General features: G+C 67.2%; 1 protein-coding gene across 19 annotated transcripts in view; it reads right to left on the bottom strand.

The window, feature by feature from the left end:
- The window catches only part of LOC119064680 (plectin), a 51072-nt gene that overhangs the window by 11544 nt on the left and 14330 nt on the right, over positions 1 to 25198 (bottom strand). For 3 of the 19 annotated variants that reach the window (XM_053660961.1, XM_053660971.1, XM_037166474.2), the window contains exons 2-30: positions 11824 to 11885; positions 11364 to 11453; positions 10442 to 10519; positions 10261 to 10353; positions 9190 to 9356; positions 8428 to 8543; positions 8251 to 8357; positions 8050 to 8169; positions 7874 to 7969; positions 7574 to 7701; positions 7227 to 7320; positions 6697 to 6851; positions 6296 to 6605; positions 6139 to 6216; positions 5903 to 6064; positions 5623 to 5727; positions 5450 to 5545; positions 4592 to 4717; positions 3510 to 3662; positions 3271 to 3425; positions 3064 to 3190; positions 2799 to 2982; positions 2557 to 2714; positions 2282 to 2460; positions 1090 to 1228; positions 642 to 998; positions 478 to 561; positions 282 to 386; positions 95 to 193 (exon numbers count right to left, since the gene is read on the bottom strand). In XM_053660961.1, the coding sequence (XP_053516936.1) occupies positions 95 to 193; positions 282 to 386; positions 478 to 561; positions 642 to 998; positions 1090 to 1228; positions 2282 to 2460; positions 2557 to 2714; positions 2799 to 2982; positions 3064 to 3190; positions 3271 to 3425; positions 3510 to 3662; positions 4592 to 4717; positions 5450 to 5545; positions 5623 to 5727; positions 5903 to 6064; positions 6139 to 6216; positions 6296 to 6605; positions 6697 to 6851; positions 7227 to 7320; positions 7574 to 7701; positions 7874 to 7969; positions 8050 to 8169; positions 8251 to 8357; positions 8428 to 8543; positions 9190 to 9356; positions 10261 to 10353; positions 10442 to 10519; positions 11364 to 11453; positions 11824 to 11885 (3923 nt within the window). Of the gene's footprint in view, positions 1 to 94; positions 194 to 281; positions 387 to 477; positions 562 to 641; positions 999 to 1089; positions 1229 to 2281; positions 2461 to 2556; positions 2715 to 2798; positions 2983 to 3063; positions 3191 to 3270; positions 3426 to 3509; positions 3663 to 4591; positions 4718 to 5449; positions 5546 to 5622; positions 5728 to 5902; positions 6065 to 6138; positions 6217 to 6295; positions 6606 to 6696; positions 6852 to 7226; positions 7321 to 7573; positions 7702 to 7873; positions 7970 to 8049; positions 8170 to 8250; positions 8358 to 8427; positions 8544 to 9189; positions 9357 to 10260; positions 10354 to 10441; positions 10520 to 11363; positions 11454 to 11572; positions 11588 to 11823; positions 11886 to 12546; positions 12804 to 14667; positions 14924 to 16258; positions 16525 to 17120; positions 17259 to 18534; positions 18601 to 21593; positions 22319 to 25035; positions 25109 to 25198 lie in introns of those variants that run through there. The other 16 variants (XM_053660960.1, XM_053660965.1, XM_053660966.1 and 13 more) reach the window with 15 other exon arrangements.

Below are 25198 nucleotides of genomic sequence, written 5' to 3'. Positions count from 1 at the left end.
AGCAGGGAGTAGGGACTGAGCTACATGGTGACAGATGGATGCCCCGGAGCTGCACCTGGGCAGCAGGACACCCCCCCACCTCCCCGGGCCGTACCTCCTCCTCCTCCATGCGGCGCAGAGTCTCACTGATGAACTTGATGTACTGGCTCGTCAGCGTGGTCAGCTCGCTGTAGCGTGTGCGCAGGTCCACGTACTGGGGACAGGGACGAGGAGGCACCCAGGGTCAGCCCTGCCAGCCACCAGCCCCATGAGCCACCCCCGGCCACGCTCCTCAGCCTTACCTCCTGGATGACGCTCTCGGACCCAGACTGGACCTTGGGTTTCTTGGCTGGAGAGGCCACCGGCTCAAGCTGTGCCTTGTATGTGACCAGCTGGAGCTCATAGTCCTGTGGGAGATACAGGTCAGCCACCAGCTTGCCCTGCCCCTGAGCCCAGCAGCCAGGCCTGGGCAGGGGTGGCAGGAGCCTGACGCCTCACCTTGATGGCGTTGATGTACTGCTTCGCAAACCTCTGGCACTCCTCCACCTTCTCCCCGTGGCGCTCAATTTCCTCCAGCAGCGCCTGGGGGACACGCCTGTCAGCACAGACCCTCGCCCCCATCCCCACCCCCACCCCGCTCCAGCCACGAGGCCCAGGCCCACCTTCTCCTGCCGCAGCTGCTCCCGCACGGCACGGCTGTTGGCCAGCGGCACGGCCTGGATCTGCTCCTGCCGCTGCTTGGCGTCCCGCAGCCAGGCGTCCAGTGGGTCCGCGCTCTCCCGGTAGTAGCGCAGCTGGCGGCCCAGCTGGTCAAGTTCGCGCTGCCGCAGGTCAGCCTGGGCCAACACGGCCTGCCAGCGCTCCAGCAGCTGGGTCACCCGCTCACGCCAGCGCTCCACCTCCACGTCCCGCTCGCCATGCCGCTGCTGCAGCCGCTCCCCCACCTCCTGCGCCCCCCGCAGCTCGTCCCGCAGGGCGTCAAACACAGGCTGCTGCGCCTCTGCCTGGGCCCTCAGCTTCTGTTGGGGACAGAGGGGTGGGTGTCGTTTCAGTCCAGTGCCCCGCTGCTGCCCCGCTGCCCCCCGGGAGGCACTGGCCTGACAACAGTACCTTCAGTGCAGCCTTGGTGGCTTCAAGCTCCGGGAGGGTGGCAGGAACAGCCTGGGCCTCCTTGAGTTGCTCCTCGTGGACCCTGAGCACCTCCTCGGCCCCCTGTGTGCTGCGGATGACCAGACTGATGGTCTTGAGCCTGGGGGAGAGCAGGGCCCAGAGCTGGGCATGAGGCTGGGCTCCTGGCAGCAGCAGCCGGCGTGGTCAGGCCAGCACCCCAGTGGTCGAGGGCCGTGAGTGCTCGGGGACCTCTGGGACACAGGGACACCTCAGCCTGAGTCCCGGAGGGAGGCCGTGTGGGCCAGAGGGACAGATAGCGCCACCTGTGGCCTGGGAGCTCCGGGCCTTCCAGCCCCAAGGCCGGGCAAGGGGATAAACGTCGGCCTTTCTGAAGAGAGTGGGCGTGCTGCCCGCCAGCAACGCTGTCGGAGAGCGTGAAACTGGGGACAAAGGGCAGACGGGCCAGGCCTTGGTGGGAGGGCGAGTGGGCGGCGGGACCGGGGGCGAGGAGGTGGGGGGTTCTCACTCCGCTTCTGAGTGAGTGGGCGGACCCCGGGCGTGTGCTCGCGGAAACGAGCCATAAAGGACAGGAAGAGTCCCCGGGGCCGGGGCTGGCACTGGCACGAGGTTGGCGGGAGGAGGGGCCCTGCGGCCAGGACTGTGGGAGGCGGGAGTCAGGAAACGAGGGGGTAGGTCCCCCAGAAGGACCTCGGTATGGACCCCTCTGCCATCTCAGCCACTGCCCCACCCTCTACTTACCCTTCCCAGGGGCTCACCCTCGCCCTCCCCCAAGGTCTCTGGTGCCACCCCCAAACGCACTGGCCAAGGGCCACCTGCCCTGTGGGCATTCCTGACCCTACTGGGCCCCTCCTTCTGCCTGCACTCGGTCTGTACTTTCCAGACACGCCACCACCTGATGCCACACAGGTGGGGACCACCCAGTCCTCGCTCCCACAGCCCCCCCCCACTCCAGGTCCAGTCATCAGGAAACCTCGCCTTCAAGGCACAGGACCAAACAAACCCCTCTATCCAAGTCCATGACCCCCACTCTGGTCCACAACCACCACCTCCCAGCCAGATCCCCAAAGAACCCTCCCATCAGCCTGTCCTGAGCACAGAGTGGTCGGGTCCCCCTCCAGTCAACGCCCTCCTGGGATCACAGCCTTGGTTGCCTGCCAACAGGGGCACTCACTTCTCCAGGTAAATGGCGGAGAGGCTGCGGACCTGCTCCAGCTTGCCCAGGGTCAGTTCCAGCTCTGAGCGAAGGGTGGGGGCAGCCGGCGATGGCTCAGGCAGAGCCAGAACCTTCTCGGCCTCCTCCGAGAGCCGGGCAACGCCCTTGCCCAGCCCCTCCACCTCAGCCTGTGCTTTCTGGGGAGAGAGCGAGGAAGCAGGCTGAGCACAGAGCCCAGCCACAGCACCCCGTGGGGACCCGGGGGGACGGGGCGGGGGCGGGGCGGCGCCTGCCTGCTGCTCAGCGATGCGCTGGGCACACTCCCGCGCCGGCTCCTTGTCCAGCGGCAGCCGCAGGCGGTGCACGGTGCGGGTTTCACAGGCTTCCAGCTGCAGCCGGATGTCCTTGAGCTCCGAGATGCAGCGCTGACAGCGGGACTCCTCCTGCTCACCTGGGGACACGACCGGCCGGCTCACAGGCTGCCCGGCCCCGAACCTGCCACCTGCCCGCCAGCTTGGGCTGTGGGTGCACCTACCCTGCTCCAGGCTCTGCAGCAGCTGCTGGTACTGGTGGCTGCAGGCACTGTACTCGCGCTCCGCCTGCAGCCGGTCCTCGGGCCCAAAGCTGCTGGCGTCCTGGCTGTCCCTCAGGAAGGCCTGGTAGTGCAGCTCCAGGTTGCGCAGGGCCTGGCGCTGCTCCTCGGGCCTCAGCGTGCGGAACTGCGGGCAGCGCAGGGGCTGAGCTCGCTGGGCAGGCTCAGCCCGGGACACCCCACCCCACCCCCTGCGGCCCCATCCTACCGTGACCAGGGACCAGGAGCGGATGAGCTGCATGTCACGGCTGAGGCTCTGCCAGGCCAGGAGGCTCTTCAAGTCCACGTGCAGCTGGTGCCACAGGGCAACCAGGGCCTGGTGCTGGGCCTCCAGCCTGGAGGGTCAGAGGTTCGCTCAGAGGGGCCAGGTGCTCACCCGCCACCCCCCTCAGCGACCAGACCGCGGACCACACACCTGGCGACGGCTTCCTGGGCCTCCTGGTTGGGCGGGGGCACGAGGAAACACACAGAAGGCACAGAGGCCTCGCTGCCGCTGCCGCTGACCACCTTCCAATGGAACGGCTGCACGGGGCCCACCAGCTGGCACTCGTCACCCTTGTGTACGGTCACCTGGGGTAGCCGGAGTGTCACCGAGTGGCCGCCCCCACCCCCACCAGCCACCCCCCACCTGGCCGTGAGCAAGCCCCGCCTCACCTCCACCTGCTTGTAGTCGCACACGGCCAGCAGCGGCACCCGGCCCCGCACAGGGTGGGCGGGGTTGCGGGGCTTCAGCTGCACGATGGCCTTGGCCCGCTTGGCAAGTCCGGAGAGGTGCCCCCTGTACTCGTTCAGCTGCTCCTTCTCATCCTGCAGGGAAGGGGCAGCTCAGAGACCCTCATCCAGCGTCCAGACACCATGGGCCTGGCCAGTGGTTTCTGAAGACCCACATGCCCACCCTGTGCAAACGTGAGAGCACCCCAGGCACCCCCACCCTGAGAACAGGGATCCTTCCTGCTGCCTCAGCGCAGGGGGCCACACACCTAGAAGCAGCAGGTTTGACCAAGGCAGGTTCCCAGGGGTTGGCCTCCAACAGCTCCCCCTGACTCCCTTCCTTCCTGCTAAGGCCTGAGGTCACCCTCCCCTGTCCCAGGTCACACACAGCATCTTCTAGGGGAGGGGGGCACAGCAGCCCTCTGCCCTCTCTACCCTCTCCCTCCTCCCCTAGCAGGTCATCCACCTCCTCCTGTTCAGCTCTCCAAGGGGCCAGCCCCACCAAGGACTTTCCAAGGGTGCAGCTTGGGAGTTGAAGCTGCCTGCACCTCTCAGAGCCTCCTGGACCCCCCACCTTCGCTGACCCCCACTCCGGAGCACAGGAGCCCCAGCCAGCAGAGGCCCTGCCCCCTTAGCCTTTCAGTGTGCCCGCCCCAGGTGTCGGGCTGAGACACCAGAGGACCAGCATGGGAACAACCTGAGACAAACAGCCGACCTGGGGCTCCAAGAAAGAAAGGCTCCAAAGAAATTGTACTTGAAAAGTAACTAAATAAAATTTATTATTTAAAAAAAAAAAAGAAAGGCTCCTACCTGCTCTGGCCAGACACCTGCTACCACCACGAACCCGACCCCGGCCTCTCAGTCCCCCATGCCCATCCCGCTGCGCTGATGTCCCTGACCCTGTGCCCCGCCCCCCAACACCCAGAGGGACCTTTCTGAAGCGACGGTGTTGCCCAAACCGCCATCCCTCCCAGACCCACTACCCTTCCACCGGAGCCCGCCCTCGTTCCTACACCACGGCTTGCCTGGGCATCCTGCAGCAGGTCCTCGAGGCGGGTGACGGTGACGGAGCGGTCGCAGGTGTACTTCCTGCGCAGCGTCTCCTGCAGCTTCCGCAGCTGCTCCTCGGCCTCCCGCACGTCTGAGAAGAACTACACAGCGGGACTCGGTCAGGCTGGGCCTCGGGGCCTCGGCCCGGGAGACGGGGATGTGAGTGGGCAGGACGGGGCGCCTGGGCACAGGGAGGGGCCCGTGTGTGCAAGCGTGGTCTGGGGGCGGTCAGGGGCGGTGTGAGCGTGGTCTGGGGGCTGTCAGGGGCGGTGTGAGCGTGGTCTGGGGGCTGTCAGGGGCGGTGTGAGCGTGGTCTGGGGGCTGTCAGGGGCCCGTGTGTGCAAGCGTGGTCTGGGGGCGGTCAGGGGCGGTGTGAGCGTGGTCTGGGGGCTGTCAGGGGCGGTGTGAGCGTGGTCTGGGGGCGGTCAGGGGCGGGTGAGCGTGGTCTGGGGGCTGTCAGGGGCGGTGTGAGCGTGGTCTGGGGGCGGTCAGGGGCGGTGTGAGCGTGGTCTGGGGGCTGTCAGGGGCGGTGTGAGCGTGGTCTGGGGGCTGTCAGGGGCGGTGTGAGCGTGGTCTGGGGGCTGTCAGGGGCGGTGTGAGCGTGGTCTGGGGGCTGTCAGGGGCGGTGTGAGCGTGGTCTGGGGGCTGTCAGGGGCGGTGTGAGCGTGGTCTGGGGGCTGTCAGGGGCGGTGTGAGCGTGGTCTGGGGGCTGTCAGGGGCGGTGTGAGCGTGGTCTGGGGGCGGTCAGGGGCGGTGTGAGCGTGGTCTGGGGGCTGTCAGGGGCGGTGTGAGCGTGGTCTGGGGGCTGTCAGGGGCGGTGTGAGCGGGCTCACCTGGAAGTAGGCGGTGTTCTCTTTCAGGTGGGCCTCCACGCAGCAGCACAGTTGCAGCATCCAGCTCCACTGGGTCTGCAGGGCGGCCTGGAAGGACTGCAGCCCCCGGTCCCTGTCAGCCACCGACCCTGCCACCCCCGGCCCCCAGGGCCCCCAGTCCCCGCGGCCCCCACCTCCACCGTGGGCCGAGCAGGGTGGTCCTCCCGCAGCAGCCGGTCCCCGGTGCTCTGGATCTCCTTGATTTTTTTTTCCTTCAGCTCCAGCTCACGCATCAGGGCCTGACATGAAGGCAGCGGGTCTCAGAGGTGGCATCAGAGCCACGCCTGGGCCTGCCAGTCCCCCTCCAAGCACCACCCAAGGCTCCCCATGGGGCCTGGAGCTGGACCTGACCAGCGGCCACCACGGGGCTGCCAGCCTGGGGACGCATGGGGGCAGGGCGCAGGCCCGCCTCACCGAGTAGCTCTCCTTCTTGGCAGCCATGTTGCTGTTGCGCTCGCTCCAGTCGAAGCCCACCTCCTCCTCCTCCTTCTCGCTCAGCCACATCAGCTCCTTGGTGGCGGCCGCCACAAAGCCGTGCAGGCTCTCCAGAGACCGCAGGCGGCCCTTGGAGGAGTTCTGGAGGCAAGCAGGGCGCGTGAGCAGACCGCAGCCCTGCAGCCTGCCCCACCGCCCACCCGGCCCGCACTCACCAGCAGCTTGGCGTACTGCAGGTCCAGCCGGCCTAGGCAGTCTCGGTAGGCGCCCCTGACCGCTGGGGAGAGCTGGCCCTGCGACAGACAAGCAGAGTGAGGCCCGAGTGGCCAGGACCAGGCCCAGCCTGAGCCTGCCCCAGGGGCAACCGCTCACCTCGTCAGTCCGCGCCCGCTCAATCTTGGCCCGGAACTCCTCTATGGACTGGTGCAGGCCGCGGTGGCTGCCCAGCTGCGCCTCCATGCTGGGCAGGTCCACGCCCCACTCGGCGCCGTCTACCCGGCGCTGGTTGTCCTCCACCCAGGCCAGCAGGTCCTGCAGGTAGCGCAGAGTGGAGTCCTCGAGATCAGGGCGCCTCTGCATGGTCTGCACCGTCACCTGGGTCACAGGGGCGGCGACGCCCGCCTTCAGTCGGAGGTTGTACTCGGTGCGAATGGCCACCAGGCGCTCGTGCAGGCGGTACACCCTGGGGACAACGGAGGAGCCGGGGGGTGAGCAGGGAACTGGCTGCCCCCAGGTCCCCAGGCCCCACACCAGGGCGGTGGGGCGTGGCCCACCTGCGGTACATCTGCTCGCCCTGTGGGTGCCGCCCGTCCTTCAGGGTCTGCACGTCGTTGAACAGCAGCCGGATCATGCCGTCCGCCTTGTCCAGGTCCCGCTCCACCTCGCCCGCCCGCTGTGGCCCCTTGCCTGCTGCCAGCAGCCGAATGTCCTGCAAGGTGGTCACCCTGGCTCAGACCCAGCCAGACCTTTGCCCTGCCCCTTCCTGGTGCAAGAATCGCCAGCCCTGGCTCTGGGGCTCGAGGGTCTAGTCCCAAGGCCTCTCTCTCTGGGTCCGAGCAGCCAATTCTTCATGGCCTCATCCAAGGCTCTTGGCCTCTCCCTCCCCACCACACCCTCCCAGCAGGAAGCCCTTGGGCGTCATCAGCCCGGTGTCCTGCCTGGTGCCCAGGAGCCAGCTCAGCCCAAAGCAAGCAGTCAAGAGTTGGCCACACACCAGGAGGGAGGAGCTGGGGGCCACCAGGCACCTCCCTGCTACCAGAGCCCTGCCCCAGCTGCTCAGGCCCCTCAGAGCCCCGCCCCTCACCGACTGCAGCAGGGCGTCGGCCTGGTTCAGCTGCTCCTCACACAGCCCGGCCTCCATCTGCAGCTTGCTGACGACACGCTGCAGACACTCCAGCCTGCACCCAACACCCACGGGGCCAATGAGAGGGGGTCGCAGCCAGGCTACCCGCCGAAAAGCTGGGCCCCGCTGCTCCTGGCCTCCCCGCCAGCCAGCCTGCAGGCACTGCCTCGCTGGCCCTGCTGGCCGAGTGTGGGTTTCCCGGCCTGGGGGGGATTTCCTCCCCAGGCGGTGACTCACTGCGGGTGGCTTCCCCGCCACAGCAGGGCCCCACCCAGCCAACCGCAGCCTCCTACCCCAGCACCGCCCACCTCTCAAACTCAGTGCGGAGCTGCTTCTCCCGCTCCAGGATGGCCACGTGCAGCTTGCCCCACTCCTTCTCCACATCCAGCGGGTGGTAGCCGGGGGGCACCTTGAGCTGGCCTGCTTGCACTGCCCCCTGTGGGCAGAAGCCAAGCTCAGGCTGGGCCGGCAGGGGCGTGGGGGTGCCAAGCCACCCAAGCCCCATCTGCCCGACCTGGAGCAGTCCTGGTCCCTGAAGGGAACAGCCCCTGGACAGCCTGTTCACCCCCCAGGTGCCTCTACTTACTCCTGATATGCCCCCCACTCACCTCCAGGGACTGGTAGATGACCTTGGACCGGTTCTTGTCAGCCTCCTTGGCCGGCAGCTCTGTCTCCTTAAACTTTAAGAACTGGCACCACAGGATCTGTGGGGACAGCGACGTCAGGAGCCAGGCCAGGGACCCCCGCGGCAGGTGCGCGGCCCCACCCAGGTGCACAGGCCCACCTCGATCTCCTCGAAGCTGGAAGGGAACTTGCGCTCCTCGAAGGCGGCGGTGTGGTGCCGGACCCACTGCAGCAGCAGCAGCACCAGTTCCCGGTACTCCTGCCAGCGCAGCTGCAGCTCCTGGGGCGAGCCAGGGCCGTTGGGGTGCATGCCCACCCTGGCCCCCCCACCCCCAGCCCAGGCCTGCCAGCCGCCACTCACGTTGGCCCTCACCCCATCCTGCACGTCGGGCACACGGGGCATGGCATCGTACAGCGACGAGACATATGTGATGATGGACTTCTCGTCAGGCTGGGGGACGTCCACGTCTGTGGGGGAGAAGGGTCAGAGGGGCCCCTGCAGGCAGCGGGAGGGGCGGGGGGGGGCAGTGGTACGCACCCTCAGGGTCCAGCAGCCGAGTCACCCCCAGCTCCCGCTCCGCCACAGAGAAGGCCTGGGCCAGGTTCTCCAGGTTGGCCTGGGCGTACACCTTGTTCATGTCGATGAGCACGGGCCTGCAGGCAGAGCGGCCGGTGGGGCAGGCAGGCAGGAATGGGGGCAGCAAGGCCCGGGGGCTCCCGCATGCCCCACAGAGGACCCCAGCCCCACACTCACCCGGAAAAATGCACTGCCTAGCCCACTAGTGCCCAGGTCTGCCCACCCAGGTAGCTCTCTGCACTTTGGGCCCCTGCCTGGCACTGAGGGGCCCACTGGCACACAGGTGCAGGTGGGGTGCACAGAGCAGAGGTTCCAGTCACACTGGACTCCCTGCAGCTACCTGTCCCCTGGAGCCCGGGTCCCGGGTGGGGGCTGGGGTCCTCTGAGGGCCTCCCCAGTGCAGCCCAGCCCCTTCTGGGGCGTCCACACGAGGCAGGCACTCGTGGCTGTGAGAAGCAGCAGCCCACTGACCCTCTGGCCTTCAGGAAGGCCAGGGTGCCTGGAAGGGCCCAGGGGAAGGTACGTGGGGTGTGGGTAGGGCTGGCCTGCACCTCCCAGCTAGGAGGCTGGAACGGGCACTCCTCCCCGCAGGTGGTGCGCTCCTCTCAGTGGGAGACGCCCCTCCGCCACCCTCTGTGCCCTGACTAGTCTGAAGTCACCAGCTGAGATGCTCCAGGGCGCCCTCGACCCACAGCCCTGCTCTCTGCCCCACAGGCCGCCTACTTGTGCCGATGGATGATGGCGTTGAAGAGGCGGCCGTCGCGCCAGCTGGAGGTGAAGTTGTCACAGCGCAGGCCCGGGTAGCCCTCCACCATGCGCTGCGACCAGAGCAGCAGCTTCTCCTTGGCCGTCATGTCCTCAGACTGCCCGCTCACCTGGATGTCCGAGATCTGCCCCACATGGCGGGCAGGCGGCAGGACCTCAGCCACAGCGCCCGCCCCCACCCACACCCAGCTGTCTGAGGGCAGGGGCGGCTGGGCACCCAGCTGGGGCGCATAGGAGCCACCAGGCCAGCAGAGCACGAGCAGGCCCTTGGGTCCCCTCCCACATCAGGGGGGCAGCTAGGACCCATCACACTTCGACCCCACAAGCCCAGGCCACTCTGGCCTCCAGGCGCCACTGCAGACACCTGGTGGGTGCCCTGGACCCCCTCGGTGGGGAGGATGCGGCCTAGGGCACACCCTGAACCCCGGCTGTCGGCTCCAGGGCTCGCCCACAGACCCAGGCCTCCCGAAGAGGCTGTTTTGGTGGGTGAGGAGCAGGCAGCCTCCTCTCCGGCTGCAGGCAGGGGTCCTGTCTCTGGGCCTGGGCACAGCACGCCCTGCAGCTCAGGCCTGGGCCTGCCACCCTGCCGCGCTGTCTGCACACCCGCCTGCCCGCCTCTGTCTGTCTGTCGGCCTGCACGCCCGTGTGACTCAGCTGCCATGCCAGCAGGGCTCTGCCTGCCCAGATCTCAGATTTGTGGCTTCCTGTGCAGCCAGGCAGGCAACGGATGAGTCAGCCAGTGCAAGGGGCGCTTCTCCAGAACCTTCCCCTGCAGGCGGCTGTAGCAGCAGGGCACGCATTCCTCGGCAGGGAGGGTCTGCAGGGCCTGCCCAGCCAGGGCTGGAAGGCGTGGGATAGGCAGGTCTCAGAGGGAGACCTGGGCCCGCAGGCCACAGAGCTAGCACAGGGCTGGGGTGTGGGCTGGGCAAGGGCAGCAGAAGGCTGTGGTTCCAGGATGCCCAGGGCCCCCGCTCTAGGGCCGCCCTGGAGACTGTGGCAGCAGCAGAGGGTGGTGGGCAGCCACACTACCTGGAAGTGCAGGATGATGGTCCAGATCAGGCCGAGGGTCAGCTTGGGGTTGCCATCTGCGATGTCATCGTTCCTAATGTTCACCAGCTTCACCTGCAAGTGAGCAGCTCTCGGTCACACCCACAGGCAGCTGGGGCAGGGGTGGGCCAAGAGGGGTGGGCCAAGGAGGGGGCAGCCTCACCTGGCGGTGGCGGAGGTAGTCCAGGGCGATCTGCACATTCTGCAGCTTGTGGAAGCGCATCCTCCCCTTTTCCCGGGGCTGGGAGGGGTAGGCCGGTCAGTGTCCACGGGGTGGAGGTACAGTCCCCACCCGCCCTCAGCGCCCCCGAGCCATCCGTGAAATTGAACTAGGGCCTTCCTGGGGGGCAGCAGCCCCTCCCGTGTCCTCAGTTCACCCTCCCTGACAGCTATGGGGCCCATGGGCAGAGAGGCCAGAGGCCAGGCCCAGCAGGGGCTTGGGAAGTCCAGCAGCCAGGCCCAGGCTGTGGGAAGGAAGGAAAGGGCTGGGGAGGAGACAATAGCCAGGAAGCCACGGGTGGGCAGAGGGCAGTGGCACTGGGGGAGGGGTCCTCCTGCTCTTGTTGGCGGGCTGGGTGGGTCTCGGTCTGGCTCTGGGCAGCACAGCAGGTGGGACAGCAGGCAGCTGGACACAGAGCCTTCTGCCCACCTGAGCACCAGGCCCAGGTTGGGCCGAACTGGCCACAGGTCCCAAGTGATCTGGGCTCCCAGCCTCTGGGAGCCCATGTGCCGCCGTGGCCAGCGGGCCTGACCACTCACCAGGCGCGAGCTCCTGATTATGTCCCGCTCTCTTGGCTGCCCGGCCAGAGCAGGGCAAAGGGTAAAGGGCAGAGGTCAAGGTTCAGAGTCCAAGCAGCAGAGAAACCAAAGCAAAGCAGAGCATGAGGTTACTGTATCGGGGTTTCGGTGAGGAGAGCAGCAGGGCCGTGTGCCCACAGCACGGGGTCGGGGCCTCTCCCAGGCAGCGAGGCACAAGGCTGGGCTGGGCAGAGTGGGCTTGTGGGAAAGGCCTCAAGGAGGGAAGGCAGATGGGCACCCAGGCGAGGCAGGCAGGGCCAGCGGGGGCAGGCGGTGGGGGCACGTACCAGGCTGTCCCCTGAGAGCACCTCCAGCAGGGAGATGAGGTTGTGGCCATCGCGGAGGTCTTCATACAGGTCACTGATGTGCCTCTGGGCCTGCGGAGCAGGGGTCTGGGTTGGCCTCAGGTTCCCAAGAGCTACCAATAGGCCCTGGGGGTAGGGGGAGCATTGACCCCAGAAAGCAAGAGGCAGGGGTCCCTGAGAGAGGCACCTACCTCTGCCCGCCAGTGCTACAGGACAGGTGAGGAGAGACCAGGAGAGTCCAGGAGAAGGAAGAAGAAGAGGAGACAGGAGGAAGCAGAGGGAGACAGAGAATCACAGGTTTGAGATGAGAGGGGAGGTCCCAGGCGGGAGGACCCTGTGGGCAGGGGCGGGGCAGCTCTGGTTTTGCCTGGAAGGCCAGGGGCACCCCTGTCACCCCCACCGGTCTCCTCGGCCCCCGCCATGTGCACACACAGGCACCGACCTTGATGAGGTGCTTGTTGACCCACTTGGTGAAGGTTTTCTTCTGCACACGGTCCCGCTCATCTGGGAGAGACAAGGCCAGGTTACCTGGGGCCTGGGAGAAGCCCTCAGAACCCCCAGGAGGTGACCACCGGGAAGATACAGTGGCTGGTGCCTGCAGAGGGCCTCGGAATCACTTTGCGGCCCAGCGCCCCCACCAGACGGGCAAAGACCAAGGTGCCTGGGCCCAGACCGCCCTGTAGGGCAGGGAGGGGGGCAGAGCCACATGCAACTCCCTATTGTCTCCCTGCTGAGAAGGGAGAGTCCAGAGCTGGCAGCCGCTCCCAGAGCCCGGAGCCCGGAGCACGCAAGTCCCGGCCTGCCCCAGCCCCACACATGCCGCCTCCTGGAGCAGAGAGGTTCTGAGCCAAGACCCAGGCATGGGCAGGGGGTGGCAAGGAGGCGCCATGCGGTCCCAAGAGAGTAATGGGCCTCTTCCAGGGCAGAGAGCCCCCCCACCACAGCCCTATACCCAAGGCCCAGAGGCTGCTGCCGGCCCTCTCCCTGCTGGGCAGCCTGCACCGGGGCCCAGACAGTTCACAGCCCAAGGTCCCAGCCCCTGTCTGAGTCTGTCCCCCAAATTCAGACCCTCAGAGTCTGGGCCCCACCCAGAGCCAAGCTTCCTGCCACAGGAAGTGGGCCCTTCCCGCCTCAGCCTGCCCTGCCCACGAGCAGTGCCCGCTACCTTTCTTGCCCTCCGAGGCCCTGAGCACAGCCAGGTAGAGGTTATCCTCTGAGCTGGTTCTCTGGTGACCCAGGCCCTGGGGCTCGGGCACGCGGAGCTGGCGATGAGACATGGTGCCACCCCCACCCCTCGGCACTTGGTCCCCGGCCCCCAGGTGCTGTGCTCTTTGCTCGGCAGCTGTGGCCGGCGTGCGGCAAAGGACGCTCTCACTCAGCAGCCAGCGGGCTCAGCTCCCAGTCGGGTTGGGGTGGCCACTCCCTGCAGACTGCACTCCCCAGCACCACTGTCCCCGCCCCAGCAGCCCTACCCCACCCTGCCCACCCCCTGGAGGGAGTGTCCTGGAGAAGAAAGCAGACAGCCCCTCCCCCACCGCCACACCCTCACAGACTGAAACAGGAAACCCAGGGGTTTCCTCACCCACCCCTGGCCGCAGCTGCCTTTGGGGAAGACAGGGGTGTGAGGGGACCCGGCGCTTCGCTGCTCACAGACCGCATCCCAAAGGACATCCCCGGCCCAGAGAGTGGGGCCTGAGTGGGGCTGGACCCAGAGTGCCCCCCAGGCCACCCCTTCCCGTCAGAGAGCACACCAGGCAGCCTTCAGGCCAGGTGACCCTCAGCCTGCTGCTGAACAGACTCCTCAAGCTGAGTGACACCTGGCCTGGAAGTCACGCCTCTCCACAGACCCACAGGCCCGGCCCCGGCCCCAGCCCCCTGCCCCATCGGGGCCCCTCTGGTCCTGTGCGGGTCCGGCCCTTCCCAAGCTGCCCACCAGGCTCCTCCGGGAGCAGCGAGCACCCCTGTCTGCAGGCAGAGCTGGTGGGCAGGAGCAGCACATAGCTGAGTATTGACTCACCACCGGGCAGGACCTCCCAGTTCCTCAGTTCCTGAACTGAGGGGCCAGAACTCAGGCCCCCCCACCAAGTGAGTCAGGGCTGGGGAGGGGGCTCAGGCAGTGAGTCACTGGAAAGGAAGCTGCCCAGGGGCAGCAGGGGCGGGATGGGTGGGGCTGTTTGCCTGGGCAGGGAACAGAGATAGCAGCTCCTCTGGGCTGTAAAGGTGGGAGACAGGGCAAAAGGTCCAAGTACAAAGCTGCCCACGGCCAGCACCCGGGACTCGCCAAAGGGAGGAATGCGCCGCGCAGACCACAAGAATTTTCCAGTTGGAGAATCTGGCTTGATGTGATCCAGCTGGGAGCCACCCCTCCCCCACGCCCCCAGCGCTCAGGGCCCCATTCCGGGAAAAGCTCGCCCCTCCCCATACGTGCTGCCCCTCTGGGGCCACGGGAGGGCGCCCAAACCCCACTGGGTGGGGCCCCAGGGAGCTGGCTGAGCACCCCCTCCCCTCAAAAGTCTTAGTCCCCTCCCCACCGGTGGAGAGAGACCCCTTGGCACCACTGGCAGTGACGCCCCCCATCTCCACACCCCCTACCTGGGCAGGGCCTGCAGGGCTTAGCCACTCAGCCACCCCCCAAACCCCAACATTAGCTCTTCACCCTCCAGCACCTTCCCGACCCCGTCCTTCCTATTCAGACCCTCGAACATCTCCTCTCAGGCTGGCCCAACCCCCGTGTGCCCCCTGACAGGCCGCTGGCTCCAACAGGCGGCGCTCCTCAGCTGGCCCCCCTCAAGGACACACTGCCCGGCACTGGCCCCAACACATGTGCTTGACCCCTTAACTATGTGCAGCAGCTGACCTCTGCCACCGGCCCAGTGTCCCCTAGAGCTGCGACAGCCCTGAGGAGCACTACCGAGAAAACAGACGCGAGAACTGGGGCTGGAGGCCCCACAGCGAGCGAAGACACGTCGGAGATGGGAGGCCCCAGCACAGCCCCACAGTGGCGGCAGGCCCGCCCCCCCCCCCCCTCCAGTCCAGGCTGCCAACTGCCCGGCGCCCAGCAGCCAAGGCCAAAGCCCTGCCAGCTGGGCCCGCCCACCTCCCCCTTCTCCAGAGGAGGGATGGACTGGCGCCTAGGGGATGTTACCCCGCCTTCCTCCCAGGTGTTTCCGGAACAGAGCATGGGGGCGGGGCTGCACCTGGGATGGGTACCACCCCCTTCCCCAGGCCTGGGCAGCAGTTGCCTTCCTTTGCCGCCACCTCTCACCCCCCTCACGGCCGAACCCACCTACGCAGCACAGCTGCTCGTAGAGGTAGCCCCTGCGGACTTGCTCACAGCCCCCGTCCAGCCAGCACAGCTGTTTCAGCAGGACTTCCCGCTCAGCAAAGGCGCCGCCCGCCCCCCACCTGCCGGCCCGGGCCATGAGCCCAGGCGCCCTGGAGAGCCTGCGCTGGGTGAGGGTGCGCAGCACCGTGGTGCCGCTGCTCCCCAGCCCACACTGCAAAGCCCGGTTCTGCGCTCCGCACCCTCCCCCGCTGCCAGCAGCAGCACGGCACGCAGCCCAGTCCCGAAGAACCTGCCCCTGGTGGGGCGCCCCGCCCAGCGCAGCACCGGAAGCCTCACCCCCACTTGGAGGGACAGGGCCCTACTAGCCCTGGGGGACTGAGGCAGGGGAGGCCGCCCACGGTAACAAAGAAGCCTGGGAACTCAGGGGCTGTCCAGGCTCGGGAGAAGGGGAGCCCCCGGGGACGCCCAGAAGCTGGGAAACTCCCCCCACCCCCGCTCCGAGGTTCCCAGCAGGATGCGCAGGGGAGGCTGGGGGAGGGGCAGGCAGCCGCTGACTGAGAACAGCCAGAGCAGGACAAAGACACCAAAGCCCCAGGGGCACCACAGGGCAGTAGAGTCAGGCAGGGAGCGTCCAGGATAGTGGCCGAATGGGAGCCCCTTCCCCACTCGGGGACAGGGGACAAGGCTGCGCTGAGTGAGGGAGGGGGAAAGGGCCAAATCCAAGGGGGAGAAATGGCCTATGCAGTTTACTGACCGCAGCTGAGTCACACACGCTTCCCAGCCGCAAAAACCACGCCTAGAAGCTCCAGCCAGACGCGGACTTCAGGTTGATCAGGTCTGGCACCGAGGCTGACACCGACCAGGCCTGACAGAGGGCAGCCTGGCCACCCCCACCAAGGCTGAGGCTCCGAACCCCAAGGTGTACTGGGCGCAGAACTGGACACAGACTTCCCATCCCCATTAGAGAGTCCTCTGGCCAGGAGCCAGACTCCCTGGAGTGGAGGCTGGCCCCGCCCCTCGTCCTGTGTGGGGCTGGGCTGGGCATGGCTGCTGGGCAGCCCAGAGCGGTGACTTTGAGCAGGGGGGCAGGGTGTAGCCTGGCTGCCCGCCCTACGTCCGTCCTGGGCGCTGGCGGAGGGCGCACAGGCACCTGCCTCAACTCCAGCTCTGCCTCTCACCACGGGTGGGACCTCGGACCTGGGCGGGAGGACACCTGCACCTGCGGTTTCTGTGCTGACAGGCACCTGGGTTTGCCCTGTCTCTAGCAGCTGAGAGGGACATCCCTCCAAAGGAGTGGTCCTGCATCGCTGTGCCCCTGTCCAGAGCACAGCTGCAGCCCCTCCGCAGCGGTCTACCCAGACCGGAGCCACGGCCCCACCCAGAGGGGCCGGCAGGGTCTCCAGGGGTGTGTGGGAGGCAGGGGCCAAGACCAAGTGCTGCTGCTTAGCTCGGGGACAGGAAGGGGAGGGAACAAGGAAATGCAGGGATGAGAGGGAGGCGGCCCCTCGCCCCTGCCCCGCCTCTGGCCCCTCTGGCAGGGGCGGTGTTGGCCGGCGCCAGCAGCCCAAAGCAGTAGCCGCCAGCGGCTTACCTTGCTCATCTTGCGCCTGCCGGCGCCCCCTGCGCCAGTGCCACACAGCAGCCAGGGTGACAGCATGGCCCACGACCACCAGCGAGGGAAAGAGGCCACCTGAGGGCTCCATGGTTCTGGGACCCCAAGGCTCCAGGCGGAGTGGCCGAGCCGCCTTCAGCACTCGCCTAGAGGCTGGCAGCCCCCTCCCTCCCCTGCGTCAGGGCGGGCCAGGGGGGGCCCCCCGGGACGAAGGATGCCCCGCCTGCAGGACCGCCCTGCCGCACTGTCAGCCTGGCTGAGACTGGTCCTGTCCCTGGTCCTGTTCCTACACCAAGTATGCACCCACTACCACCTCCCCGCCTCCCTCCCACCCGCAGCGGCCCCCACCCGGGCGTGCCCAGCCCAGCTCAGCTGTCCCTGCGCACAGCTCTCCAGCTCAAGGTTAGCGGGAGCCTTAACCCCTGCTTACCCACAGCCACACCCGCCAGGAGGAGGAGCCCAAGGCGACTCGTGGGTGACGCGTGGCCAAGCCGCAGCACCCCCAGCACAGCCTGGCAGCCTCAGCACCAGTCCCCCCCACCCCCCACCGGGAGGGTGACCCCCATGCCCAACACCCCATTCTGCCCCCAAGGGTGCCCTCTGGTGACAGCTGCCAGGCACCAAGGGGGATGCATGCCAGTTCCTCAGCCCTTGATGGCCCCAGGCTTGCAGCAACCCAGCCGCACTCAAAGACAAGTGCCCCACGAAGTCCCAAGGCTCCCATGTGGGACAGCGGACGGGGTCCAAGGGGATGGGGGGATGGCCTGGGGTGGCGTGCTGTGTGGGGGAAAGAGGACAGAGCCCTAACCCTGGCCCCCTGCCCAACCGGGCTCTCACCTACCCGGCACGACCTTCATCGGGGATAGCAGCAGGGGCTCACGGGGCAGACGGCAGTGGGCACGGGGCGTGGGAGGGTCACAGGCCCCTGAGAGGCGGCAGAGCGCGGGCAGCGGCAGTGTCGGGAGGGAGGAGGGCACAGCCGTGCGCTGTCAGCAGCAGCGCCTGTGTCCCTGGGGGAGGGGTGCGGTGGGCAGGGGGCCCGGGGATATAAATATCCGAGGACAGCAAGGCCCGTCATCTGTCCAGACTTAGAACATGACGTGCCGAGCGAGGGCACCGGGGCCCACGGCCTTTGCCACGTCCAGCCCAGCTGGGGGGCGCCCACTGGCATCGCCCTGCAGCTCCCACCACAGTTCTAAGAAGCAGCAGCCTCCTGACCTAGCAATGGCCCGTGGGGGGGCACTCCCACCTGAGCAGCAGTGGGGATGCACGTGGAAAAGGTCACGTGGGCCAGGGGGCCCCACACAAGTCACTCAACACCACACCTGCCACCACAGGCACAGACAGCCTCCCCAAGGTCACACCCCCACTGGCCCAGACCAGGGCAGCCCCGCAGGGAGCAGAGCCATGCAAATGTGGCTGAGCTCCCCCGTTACGGGGCTGTGCTGCACCCCAGCAGCAGCTGTCCGCGGAAGGCCAGGGGCTGGAGGCCATCCCTGGCAGACAGCCCTGAGCCACATCCTGGACTGACCGCGACCTGTGTGCCCTGGGAAACAGGACCTAGGGATTCCAGTCCTGCCCCCTCCTCCCAGGCCCCAGCAGAGAGGGGGCTGGGGACTAGACGGGTTTATGTGGCCTCCTGTGGCACTTCCGCGGCAAGCAGGACCCCTATTCAAGCCTCATGGAACCCTGTGAAGTGAGTGGTGTGCTACGGTAGCATCGTGCAGATGAGAAACCAGGCACAGAACAGGCGAGCAGCTGGCCCGCGGTCACACAGGCTGACAGGAGAGCCTCAGAGGTCCCCCTGGCCTGCCTGGTCAGCCTGCAGAGGTGCACAGCAAACCACACTTGGCCCGTGACCGCAGGCATCTGGGCGGCTTGGTCCATGGGGAGAGACCCACCCATTGCTTCAGAAACTCATTTCTGAAGGAAACTGGCCTGCAGTGGCCAGCTCTGCTGACCGGGGCTGGGCTAGGGGACCTCCAGAGGAGCCCACAGGGCGTCAGGGGCCGGCACCAGCTTCTCCAGGGCAGTAAGCAGCCTTCCACCAGCCCACAGAGACCTGGGACGGGGCCAGACGCCCCTGTGGCACACTGGGCCCGCCCAGGGCAGCCCTGAACGGGAACAGTGCTCATCCTGCATTCCGGAGGCCCAGCGCCCCCCATCCCCCGCCATCCCCCGCCCAGTCGGAGGCCTGGATACCCCCTCCCCCATCCTGCCCTACTGGCCCACAGCCCTGCCCCGCCCTGCCCTACCTTGGCCCAGCTGAATCAGCTCCTCCATGCTGTACCTGTCCATGGCCGCAAGCACAGGCCAGGCAGTTTGGAGCCCACAGAGAGGAAAGGAAGGGAGGCAGGAAGGAGGGAAGGGGTGGGAAGCAGAGGGAGGGCTCCCCACCCAGCTCTGGGAGCCCTGGCTCCACCTCACGGCCACCCCTTAGTCAGAGGGGAGCAGAGCCGAAGGCCGCTGACCAATGGGTCAGGCCAGCCTGGGCAGCTGGGCCAGCCTGCCCGTTCCCTCTGAGCCCTTGGGCACAGCCCCCTCCGCTCCACAGCCCCTGCCCCGAAATCCCCGCCCCTCCCCACTCTCGCTCCCCCAGTCCCCAAAGCGGGCCCTTGCTGCGTACAGCTCCCCACACCAGCTCCACCAGCTGGGGCAAATGCCACGCCCAAGTCCCTGCCTCTGCGGCCCTCCAGGCCTTGTCCCACCAGCCACAGCAGGACCAGGCAAAAGGTAAACCTGGCCCTGCCACAGCCCCTCACACCCCACGGCCCACACTGGACACAGACGCAAAGCTGGGGACTATCGTGGAGAGCAGACTGGACCCTGAAGTCCCGCAGCCACACAGAAGAGCAAGGCAGCTCTGAGTGCTGACTCCATGTCCCCCAAGGGCTGCGGAAGGACACAGTGCACAGCGGGGGGCACACCAAAAACGTGCACATGTGCCCCTCGTTCAGGTGGCGCCTTGTTCTCTGGACCGTCGGGTTTCACAGAAATCTGGGGGCCAGGCGAAGCGCTCCTATGAAATGCAAATGAAGGTCACGTGCAAAAACCTATTCCACCACAGGCTGCAAACCCAAACTCCAGGCCACGGGCCACCCCCCATCTCACTTGGCCAAGTGGGTTCCTCTCCATCCACCAGGGCTCAGCTCAGGGCACCTCCTCAGAGGAGCCCTCCCTGATTGCTCCTAAAGCTGCATGCTCACCCGGTGGGGGCTCCCCAGGCCAAGGACTGGGTCTAGATCTGACTAGCCGGTGGGTGGCAGAGCTGGCAGACACCTTCTCATCCAAGGAGCAGAGCACTGGGGCACAGGGCGGGGCCGGAGGCCCACGTGCCTGCCCTGTAGCATCCACAGCTCCCTGGCCTGGGCTGGATGGGCAGAGGCAGCCAATCTGACCGAGGTTGTTCTGGTGACCAGTGCCGTTGGCCCTACAGGCTCCTGACCTTGTCCTTCTACCAAGTAGTAGGGGCGATGCGGGGTGGGGGGGGGGGGGAGGCAACTCATGGGGCTTGTCCTTGATCATCACCCTTAACGCTAGGAGTAGAGGCTCTAGGTGTCATCAGAACTGCCCCAGCTCAGTGTGGAGCCACCCCGACCCTTGCAGGTAGTCAGGAAGCACCGCACCCCACCCAGCACCCAGGTGCTGTGGGGGTCGAGAGTCGTCCTGGGTTCCTGTGCTGGGCCCCCAGGGAGCGGTGCAGGGGAAAGGGGAGCCCACACCCGCCGGCCCTGACTCAGCCTGGAGCTGGAGTTCATTTCCTGTTGGAAACTCTGAGCTGCCACCAGTGGAGGCTGCGGCTACAACAGGGAAGGGAAGACTGAGTCACCTCCGCCAGGACTGGGGGTGCCCTCCCTTCTGCCCACTGCGGCCACACCCAGTCCCCCTCCTGGCCCAGCTGCCAAATGCCCACCAGGCAGCCCTGTGGTCCAAGGTCCAACTCAGCCAGGATGAGGAAGGATGGAGAGAAAAGGAGGGAGGGGTCAAGATGGCCACACCCTGACCAGAGAAGGGGGAAAGGCCGGTGCAAACCACTGCGGGCAAGGGTGTGGGGGTGGGGAAGCCGAGGCCAAGGGCCCCTGGGCTGGGACCTGGCAACCAGATGCCAGTCGGTGCTGACCAGTCAGCGAGTGCGCACCTTCCTCCCTGCAGAAACACTGTCACCCCATTGACAGGAACTGGAGAGGCCACGGGAGAGCCAAAGGCGGCCCCTCTACCCCACGACCCCACCCATCCACCCAGAGGGGCTCCCAAGGCATGGCCCCAGTGGGCCCCACCTGACCAGACCAGACCAGGACTGGGGCTCCTGCTCAGCACCTGGGCCCCATTCACCAGGTAAACTGCTGCCTACCCAGCCAGCCGCACTCCATGCCCCCTTCCTAGCCCCTCAGAGTTCAAGTTCCTCCCCAGGTGTCAAGACACAGAGGGAAGTGCGGTTCAAGCTGGCCTTATGCTGGGGGGCCTGGGCCACCAAACTCTGGGAGTGCATAGGACACATGTCACCTACCTACCTGGGTCCTGCTAGCACAGGTGCTTAGGACAGAAGGATGCTACAGAGAAGGGGAACAGTGAAGGGTCACTGGCAGCCCCTGGGACAATGGGACCCGTCCCATCTTCAGACCCAGCTCCTCCCAAACCTGACCTGCCTGACCGGGACTGGGTCCGGCACCCACCACCCCTGGACTCTGGTCTGCTGGGGTCCACTCATCTCTCCACCCAGGGCTGCCCTGTAGGCCATCACCAACCCCAAGCTGGCCAAGCACCCAGTCACAAAATAGCACATCTGAGCCATGAAACCATGGGAGCCGGGGTCTCCTCCTTCCTGGGGTACCCCCCTCCCCACTGGACAGATGCAAGGTTCGGAGAGGTCAGGCAGGTTGCCCAGCCACACTGCTGGGGAGCAGCTGCACCCCATCCATCCCAGCACCTCCTCTGAGCATGCCCCCACCCGGGGCAGAGAGGGCCTCCGGGCAGACGGGCCACTGGGTGAGGGCAGCACTGGGGACAGGGGCAGGGCTGTGCTACCAGCTGGTCCTGCCAGTCTAGGGTCACAAGCCCCACCCCTAGCCCCAGGGTGTGCCTGGGGATGGGCTGGCAGGGGCCCATGTGCTCTGGCTTGGCCTACCCACCCCAGATCCTCAAGCGAGGAGGAGGAGCCACATGGTCCAAAACCAGAGCACCCAGCACCCTGGGGCAGAGACAGCGCCACCAGCTGGTGTGAGCAAAGCCCCCCACCCCCGAGACCCCCAGCCCACCAGGCCTAGGCCCCACCACTCCCTCCCAATCCCCATGGCTGGACCAGGATGCAGCTGACCTGTGGTTGGGGCGGGCTCCGGGACAGGCCTCGCCAGCGTCCCCGCGATAGTAGCAGGCACCACAGGGGGCTCAGGGGGCTCAGGGGCTCCTTCCTCAGGCTCCTTCCGGCGATAGACCCGCCGCTCCTCACGGGCAGGGTCCCCAGCCGTCAGCTGTCCCCGCTTGGGCGGGCAGCTCAAGGGACCCTGCACAGACTGCACGTGAGGGGAGCGGCGTGCCGGCATCACCATGGCGACGGGACGGCGCACGCGCTGCAAAGACGCAGGCACGATCTCCGGCGGCAGGTGCAGGTACTGGCGCAGGTGGGCCACGCCCTCGTTGGTGAGGTACCAGTAAAAGTGGCGCCAGGCGAAGGTCTCCCGCACTAGGCCTCGTGCCCGCAGGGAGGCCATGGCACGCATGACCTGCAGGTTGCTGACGCCGGGCACGTGGGGGTGCAGGCTGCGGGGCCGCCGGTCCTTCTTGGCCACCATCACACCCTCCCGGAAGAGCACCTCATAAATGGCCCGCAGCTGGTCCAGGGGCATGAGCATGCCTGCCACCATGGCTGCCTAGCTGATGAGGAGAGGGCGCAGGCAGAGCACAGGGAGGAGGCCGACGAGGCGCCTCCGCACAGGGAGCCACAGGGGCCTGTGACAGGCAGGCAGTCCGGGTGCTGCGCTCCAGGGCCTGGGCTCTGGACTGAAGGCTCTGGCGCCTGGCTGCCTGGCTCCTGCGATTCCTGCCTGCCGGCACTTGGGCCTGCCCACCGCCTGCGCGAGCCTCCCGCCGGCCTGCCTGCCCTCCCTCCAGGAGGCCCAGGCCGGCCCCCTCTGACTCAGCAGCATGGGCGGCCCCTCCCACCCACAGCCACCGGCCCCTAGAAGAGTCAGGGGCAGCTCACAGTGGCAGCAACCCCCTCAGCTGCCCCCTCCCCTCCCCTCCCAGGCCACTCAGCTCCAACTTCAGAAATTACATCAGTTTCTAAACACTTCCTTCAAGGTTCCTCAGTCTGGGGGGAGGGGGACAGGAGCAGCTGTGGACCAAGAATTTCAAAGGTGGCATATTGGGAAGAGGGAAGCAGGGGGCAGAGGGCAGGAGGGGACCTCAGGCTGGGGACCCCACACAGGGGTGTGGTCTCAGGGCTTTCTGGGCTCACCAGGATCTGAGGAGGGTGCTGGGCCCTCTGAGCCCTGGGGAATCTGGAGGTCTAAGGGAGGAGGACCAGGACTGGGGTGCTCAAGGCCTGAGTGGGGGGCTGGGGTCATGGGGACCAAGGCCTGCGGGGAACCGCAGGGACAGCTGCTCCAGCACATGGACAGGAGGGCCATGGGCACCGCCGGCTCTTGTCAATCCAGCCACCTTCCAATGCCAGGTCTGAGACAATAGCAACCACATCCGAAACTTCCCAGGCCCGATCCAAGGGGGCCCAGGGAAATGGAGTCTGCTACTCGAGCAGGGCGGGGTGGGGGCCTGGGGTGGGGCCTGGGGTGGGGCCTCCACCCACGCCACACACGGGCCAGCTGTCGCAGGCCAGGAACTCTCAGCTGGCACAGGAAATCAAAGTCACCAAATGTCTGCCGCCCCAGCCCCGGGGCCTGCCACCACGCAGACACCCCACCCTGCGGGCCCGCCTGTAGGCCCACCGGACCGATGCTGGTCAGAGGCACGTCGCACTAGCACTAGCAGGGACGAACAGGGCCCAAGTGAAGGGGGCAACAGTAGGGCAGAGGGGCAGCAGGCCCCCCTGAGAGCCCTGGAACCTGGCCGGCCACACCCATCAGTCACCCCAGGCACGGGGGGGGGGGGGGGGGGCGGCGGCGGCGGCGCGCGCGGGGCCGCGGGGAATACCCAGTGCCCCTGAGACCACCCAATACCTGACTGCCACGTGCTTCTGCCCACACTAACTAATACCCGGATCTGCCCCACAAGTGGGCACACCCATTCTCAGCAGGCCCTGAAGCCCGGGGGCCCATTATAAACTGGGTGGGGCAGGGGATCCCAAAGTGGAAGGCGCCTGCGGCTGAAAGGCAGCACGTGGGGCGGGTTTGTACAGCTAGTTGCTATGGCACCGCAGAGCTTGCCGCAAACACAGCGCCCAAGCCCACGCTGGCGCGGAGCCGAGGCAGAGGTGGCGGTGGAAACTCGGAAGGGACAGCCAAGCGTTCCCACAGCCCTGCTTGCCAGCTCCCTGCGCCACTCTCCCCCGCCCACCCCGCGGCCAGCCAGGCCCAGAGGCCGCCAGCCCCAGGCAGACCAGGACCGGGAGGGTGGGGCGCCGGCTCCGGGCGGGAGTGAGCATCCGCACGCCCCCTCAGCCCCGCGGCAACGCGGGGGACCAGGGCTGTGGTTTCCTAAGCCTGCACCAGCTGCGCTCCCGGCCCGCGCTCAGGCCGCCGGGCCCTGTATCCAGAGAAGGCCCACTCCCCCGGCCTGTCCCATGTCCTCCCACGTGGACCTCCCGTCTCCCTCCATGGCCGCTCCACACATCCCCACTATCTTCCTGGTAGGATTCCCCGAGCTAACGCCCCCAACTCCTAAGCACCCCACCAAACAACCCACACCCCCTCCCAAAACTATTCCAGGCCACATCCAAGGATCCCCCAACTTGGACTTAATTAGGTCTCCTCTTACACGGGCCGGCTCGGGTCTTGGGCCAACCCACCCAGTTCAGTCACACAGGCGCCACCCCCGGCGGGAAAAGGCAGTAACTTGGGGCTCCAAGAAAGGGGGCGGGGCGCGGTGGGGAATCCCGGTCCCTCCCACCAGCCGTGTGCCCTGGGGGATGAGGGGAAAGCACCCGGGTCCCCACTCCCTGCACTCCCTCCCTGCCCACCAGGGACAGGGTAGGGGCACGCCCCCCCCAATTCCCTCCCACCGCAGCTTAGGACGCCCCTCTCTGCCCCGCCTCCACCCAGCTGACCGCAGCCGCAGTTGCTGATTCAGCACAGCCAGAGCCGGGCGCCCCCACCCTACCCCTCCAGGTTTCCAAGGCAACCAGTCGGGGCCATCGGACAGCCCCTCGCCACCCCGCCCCAGAACAAAGAGCCGCAGTGTGGACTCGCCCGGGGCCAGCCGGCCTGGCGCCTCCCCACGGGGATCCCCACAGCCCCGCCCAATCCCTAGGATGCAGGGCGGCAGGCAGGGCGTGGGGTCTGCAGAGTACTGGAGAGCCGACCCGCGCACTAGCCGGCTCCCATCTCCGCCCCGCCCCGCCTGCAGCCGCCCCGCCCCCTGAGGCCCTGCAGGGCTGCTGCAGCAGCTGGAATCGCCCCGCGGGTCCCAGGCAGACCCCACACCTGGTGGTGCGCTAACAGCGCACGGGCCTGAGTCCTTCCTGCTCCAGCTTGCCATCCTCAAAACTGCGCCGGGGAAGCAGCCCCTGACCGCTATCCTGGGGGGCTGCGCCCAGCCAGAGGTCACAGCATGGCCGCGCACCCAGCTCAGCCTTGGGCCTGTACCTTTGAGGGAGCTGATCTCGTGCTGAATGGCTCTCGAGGGGTCCATGTCTTCGGCTGCCCTGAGAGCGTCCCCGCCACGCAGAGTCCAGCCCCGCACCGCACTGCCCCGGCCAGAGCCGCAGCCTGGGGGAGGAGCCTGAAGGCCCAGGGCGGGGCTTACCGG

The sequence above is a fragment of the Artibeus jamaicensis genome, unplaced genomic scaffold (assembly GCF_021234435.1).
Source record: "Artibeus jamaicensis isolate MK-2021 breed Jamaican fruit bat unplaced genomic scaffold, CSHL_Jam_final scaffold_916, whole genome shotgun sequence".
In the NCBI taxonomy this organism is placed as follows: Eukaryota; Metazoa; Chordata; class Mammalia; order Chiroptera; family Phyllostomidae; genus Artibeus; species Artibeus jamaicensis.
Note: the sequence above shows the minus strand (reverse complement) of the source record. Positions and strands in the feature narration are given on the sequence as shown.